The sequence below is a fragment of the Chiloscyllium punctatum genome, chromosome 7 (genome assembly GCF_047496795.1).
Source record: "Chiloscyllium punctatum isolate Juve2018m chromosome 7, sChiPun1.3, whole genome shotgun sequence".
Taxonomy (NCBI): Eukaryota; Metazoa; Chordata; class Chondrichthyes; order Orectolobiformes; family Hemiscylliidae; genus Chiloscyllium; species Chiloscyllium punctatum.
The window spans coordinates 116,468,293-116,474,292 of record NC_092745.1 but is presented as its reverse complement, the minus strand read 5'-3'; the positions used below and the strand labels follow the sequence as shown (position 1 = coordinate 116,474,292).

Here is a 6,000-nt window from a genome sequence, read left to right as displayed (position 1 = left end):
TTCCCCGTTCTCCTGTGGCTCTTTACAATGTGTTGCATTCCTCACTGAGAGGGCAGGAAGGAAATTTGCTTCCAGTGCTCTGCCAACACAATATGACCATCTGCTGGAAGGTTCTTGACAGCAACTCTCAGGGACTTTTTTCCAGTTTTATTTCCTCCCTGTGGAGATGCCCCTGGGCTCTACTCAATCTTTTTTATAATGGTTTTTACCAATTTGATAACTTAAAGAAGGAACCAATGCACCTTGCCATATTGAAACTCCCTGCTACAACAACAGGACCAAAGATGTGTGGGGGGTGTCAATACAGGATAACAACCATCAATTAAAGGCTGTTCTTATTTCTCTTATTCAAATGATATAGTATTAATGTAATCACTATTCGAATTGAATGTCAGGACATTCTCCACACAAAAAAAATCATTACTTTCATCAGTCAGAAATGGAGGCAATATTATTGGAATCATTTAAGGAACAGTTGGATAATGTGATAAGTGTTTTTCTGAATAGATGAGCAAAGCTGGGTCAAATAGCCTTTCTCGTCTGCACTGGCTGAAATTGCAGTCACGATATCAAATGTGGTAGGAAAAAGCAACATGCAAATTTATTATTTTTACTCTTTTCATTTTTTCTTTCTTACAGTTAGTAGTTTGTTTATTTTACTAAAAATGCAAATACTGTTAATTGATATACCTTTATTTTTACATAATCATATAGTATAACAAAAGATCATACTTTTTTGGAAAAATTTACAACAAATCCCTTTACAACAGCATATGAAAAATAGACATGGACAGAATACAGAATCCTTTAAGTAGGCACAGACACCACCTGCAATTACTTACAAAAGTCAAATGGTACAACCAGCAGTACAGGCTTTGTTCCTTTAGTAAAATGGTGAGGTAGATATATTTTAAAGATAAAGCTGAACAAAGTATTCAGAACAGAAAATTTACAATCTTAAATGAATTGTTTATCCAACAGTAATATATAATACAAACATCCAAAGTTGCAGAAGGTGTACACCCTCTGAAATTTAGAAGTGCAGAGCTGCCAAAGTTCACACTAAGTCAGAGTGAACCGACCATAATGTTTATGGTAATCCAACTGCTATTGTTTGTCTCAGAAACCTTTCTTACGCAATGGTTAGAATCATTGGAATTCTTGAGCCAATGGCAGAGAGAGAAAGCAAAAGACAAAAAAAGGTGTTGTAGGGCAATACATTCAATGATTTTCTTTATGCATCATTATGCTGTCAGGGCAAAATGTATTTTTATATACTGTACATGCATATAATTCTACTATACAAAAGATTTTACATGCAACTTAAAAAGGAGATTAATATGAACTTTGAAACCATAATGTGAAAGGCATAATGTCACTACTTTTGAGGCAGTCAGTCTAACTCAAATATTTTAAATTTATGTCATGAAAAGAGAAAATAATCCCAAGAGGGTATTTCACCAATCAATTTGGAAAACAGTTGAGAAAGCAAAGTATTATTGTAACAGCTGCCCAAAAAAAGTGTTAACTGTAACTATCACCTAATATCAAGCTACCAGAAACCTGTATTTTTGTAAAATAGTCAGTAGGACATGCCAGCAGCTACTTCACTATGTAAATTAGAGAAAAGAATAGTAATATGTACGAATTACGTTTCTGAAAACTTTACACCCATTATTCAACTGGCTAGCATGGGTTTAATACAGACAGGAAGATTAGTAAATTGTGATATTGCCCTGGCGTGTGGAAAGTTAAAGAGAATTAAAGTGCTAAATTGCTCATTCATAGACAGTTCACTCAGAAATGAACTGAATAAGGGAATAAAAATTAATTGCTTAATAGGAATCTGTGTCTAACTGCATTGATCATTTTGTCATTTGATTTTTTTCCAAAAATGATGAATGCACAACAGGAAGTTTAAGCATACTATTCTGGTGGTATTTCTTTAATTAAATGTTAAGCTTTAATTTTAAACTTAAAATCACCTTTGGAGCCACATCTTTGAGTCTAATTCTAAACACATGCAACCTCAGTTACCAGCCTTAAGAAAGTGCACACATTTGGTGTGGTATCATTAGTTGTCAATGGGGTGAGAAAAGAAGTAAAGTTATAGACTTCACGGTAACAGAATTTTAAAATAAGTCAGATGTTGCCTGTAGTTATTTATTTTGATTAACCTGTTTGAACATACCTCTTTGGCAGGTGGGACTTGAACCTAGATCCTCTGACTCAGAAGTAGAGACACTACCACTGCTCGCCAAAGAGCCCTGATAAAACAGCATACTTTCACCAATTAAATCAGAACTGCCAGTTGTTGACCCAAAGGTGTCACTGAAGTGCTTTGGCAGCAGCGCCTTCTAATCAGACAGGAACCAAATCCAGTGCCTTATACCACTCAGGCACATTACCTTAAATATGCCCTTAGCATATTATCAAACTATAAAAATGGGCTTTCCCAATCACTTTCATTAAAACTGACTCTGATTAAACAAATGATCTTAATCAGAACTTCTCAGGGGAATAAGTAAAAAGCTGGAGGCAAAGTAGCAAAGGTACATAATAAAATTCAATGAAAATTCACAGTTAGCAAAATTAATACACATTTGCAGATAGATGAACTTAATTTATGTAACTTTAAGAACAAAGGGTCAATTCAGCAATCCTGCAGTGCTAGTGGGAAAGCTACCCTCAATAAGGAGTGCAGATCAGAGATCGAGTGACCAGGCTGTAGTTGTCTCAGATTATCCAATCTGGATTCACAATTACTTTAACTCCCCAATGGCAGTGTGGATCACTGATTTTGTCCTTAGAATATTTGCACAAAAATTCAAAATACAATAAAAATATAGCTTATGTGTTACTAAAATACTCTGTACTCTGCTCTAGAGAGTTCTTTAAATGTTTATATACAGGAATACATTATTAATTCAGGAAGTAAAATACATTCAACTGTACAGTATGCAATATTCAGTACCGTGAAAAACACAGTTTGCTGAGCTGCACAAAATTGAACATTCATGATATAGGACAACTTCGAGTCAGTCTCATTGATGAACACCTGCTTTTAAAAATACATACAAATAACGCCAATAAAGGAATTCAGAGTGTGCTTAAAATGTCCCATTTGTGTCTTAAAATAATAACTGCTGCCAAATAATCAATTTATATCTTTAAAAAAGATGTCCAAGTCACTGAGAGGAGCAGCAGAAAGCTTAGAGTTGGTCATCATTTTAAGTTTTTGTTCAATTTCCCAAAAAGTACAATAACCTTAAAGCTGTCAATATTTTTGGAAACCTGGTGCCACAATTTGCACAATATCATAATTGGGGCTAATTGGTACTTTTTGTATACATTTATTTACAAATGTTTCTCTGGAATATGTTTAATTGTGCTTTGTATTGAAAGTGTTTCTGTTTATGAAAATTATGTTTCTGATTCTTATTAATTAATTAGTGCTTGGCATTGTCATTTCTACACTCAGCAAGTTGCTGGTGTTTGCATAAATCCCAGGAAAAATTAAACAGCTGCATTCTAGACCTAAAGCAGCACTGAGAAAGATTCTGGTACAAATTTCACATGAGGAACCCATAAATGGTTAGCAAGTTCCCAACTCAGGGTAATTAGTAGTTTTGTCACATATAGTGTTATACACTCGAGTAAAGTCAGTTTACCTAAAGTATAAAGCAACACAGATGATTTCTTGCCTTGAACATACATCTGAGCTTTTGAAGGCAACTGAAGATCTTCCTTTTATCTTCAGGATATTAACATCAACAATTAGCCACTTTGAATCTTGCCTTTATACTCCATTTCCTCTCAATTATTTCCCTTTGGGTTAGGCTGTACTGCTGCTGGAACAGGGAGTGCTTTGTGTGCTACCAATGCTATGAGCAGTGCTGCTGTTTTCTGAGGCTGGAGGAGATGTGGGGACTTGTTGCCTTCCAGCTGTTTCACCTGCAGAACATAAACCATTGTCAATCAACTGACCACCAAATACCAAGACCCTTGATAAATTTAGTCATGCATTTGTGGGCAAACAACAACAGAGCTGAAATTAAACATCTTTACCAATGGTTATTCTGATATATAAAGTTTAAAGTTTATATCATATTAATCCCCATTATAGTTTCTTCCTCTGCAAAAATAAGTCAACACTTTAGTGTATTAACAATTTATAAATGGACATAGCTTTTGAAAGCCATGAAACCCTTTTTTCTCTCCATCCCACTGGAGGAGGTGCTTTTGTTTAATCAGAATCCCTTTTCAAGGCCTCTCTGCTCTGAAATTCAGTGCCAAGTGAAAAAAAGTAATTCATCACAGATTTATGCAAAAATCAGAACAGGCCACGAACCCCTGCTGCTATCCCAGTTTGGTAACTCAATACCACTCTTAACCATTTCCTGAACCATATAATAGTAAAAACTTTATTTAAATAGCTTTAAGGGCTGAACTAGACTTGATAACTATTGAAATAAGTTCACTGTTCAGTAAAGGATAAATTCCTAATCTGCCTTTCAATATATGAAAATAGCTGAGTGCTACTAGAACTGTCTCCAAAAAGGAGAAGAATCAGTCTGTTATAAATTAAACTTGACTTTGGAAAAAGCTTGATTAGCTGTGTGCCGGGGTGTATCGACCACGGAGGGTCTTTAAAAGTAACTTGCACGCTTTTAAACTGAAACAGAGCCAGCTCGAAGCTATAAACTGCTTTTGTTTTGTCAGTATCTGTCTGAGGCACATGCTTATATGTACAATTCCCTGTCCAGGAAATCTGGACTTTTTTTATTGACTTCAAGTTCAAGTTTGCTTCGTCAGACTATTTTAATCAGGACTTGTTCAAAAATTGATTGTCTACAATTCTTCAAGGATTTAATCAATATTTAATTACTTCCCCCGGCAAATGCTAACAATCAGTAAGGAAAAAGAAACACTTTTCCAGGGGTGAATTATTAAAAACCAAAAGCTAGATGGTGACAATAGCTGTCTAAGAAACATTTACTACCTGGTGTTAATGTAACCAAATTTGAACCATTTCATAAATGAGTTACTAAGTAATGCAGGAAGCTGAACTCTAATCCTCAAGGTTTAGGAGGAAGATGCTCATTTTTTGTTTTTGAGATGAATGCATTTGGATTTTGGTCATAATTCATAATATGCACAGGGAGATATAGGAAAACATGAATTAAATGGAACAATGTGCATTCAATGAGCTATACTAGGTGACACTGAACTCAGTTTCTACCTCCAAGGCTGAATACTAGTAATTCAGACAGCCGTTATACCTTTTGTTGAAATTCAACGGATGTTGAAAAGGCAGTAGGCTATGTTCAGTACAATCACATTACAGTGGAATATTTTGCTATTTTCACCCTCTGGAAATTTTGAGCTTTATAAGTAAGAGAAAGTGATAACTAACTAACGTCATTCTCTCTTTAGGGAAACAATTTTTTTTCCTCTGGTGCAGGTTTATATATGCCTGACTCGTCCCTATAACTTTAAGAAATATCTCTGACCTACAGTCACACAGCTGTTTGATAAAATTAGTATCAAGAGAGATGGTATAGTTCTTCTGAACTTTTGAACAACTAACTTAATTTTATTGTATACTTGAAGCACAATATGGACTTGCTCTTCGACCTGAAACAGCAGGTCAACAATGTGACCCACCAGCTGCTCATTCATTTCCCTATATACAAATTAATGAACAATTCAGTGTTTTCAAGCAGCCTTGATAAAATATGGGCTTGTGCATATATCTGGCACAAAGAAACTTGTGCAATTAATTGATTGCTTTCCTTTATTCTGGATCTAATTGGTTCTTTCACACATCAATTTTTAAGTTACATATTCAGTTTTATCTGCTGTACCTTGAACCAGTTCACAAGAGCCAAATGAGCAGGCTTTCAGTGCTATTTGCATGGCTTTGAATATTTTAAAAAAAACAACAAAACATGTTTCCACACAAACAAATACTCAGCATTTCCTCAGAAAACCATCAAT

The 6,000-nt window shown here is 34.9% G+C and overlaps 1 protein-coding gene across 2 annotated transcripts in view; it reads right to left on the bottom strand.

The window, feature by feature from the left end:
* Nucleotides 1-675: 675 nt before the first annotated feature.
* The window catches only part of tgfbr3 (transforming growth factor, beta receptor III), a 184,518-nt gene continuing 179,193 nt past the window's right edge, over nt 676-6,000 (bottom strand). For both annotated transcript variants that reach the window (XM_072574698.1, XM_072574697.1), the window contains exon 17: nt 676-3,954. In XM_072574698.1, the coding sequence (XP_072430799.1) occupies nt 3,836-3,954 (119 nt within the window). In that variant the 3' untranslated portion in view covers nt 676-3,835. The remainder of the gene's footprint in view (nt 3,955-6,000) is intronic.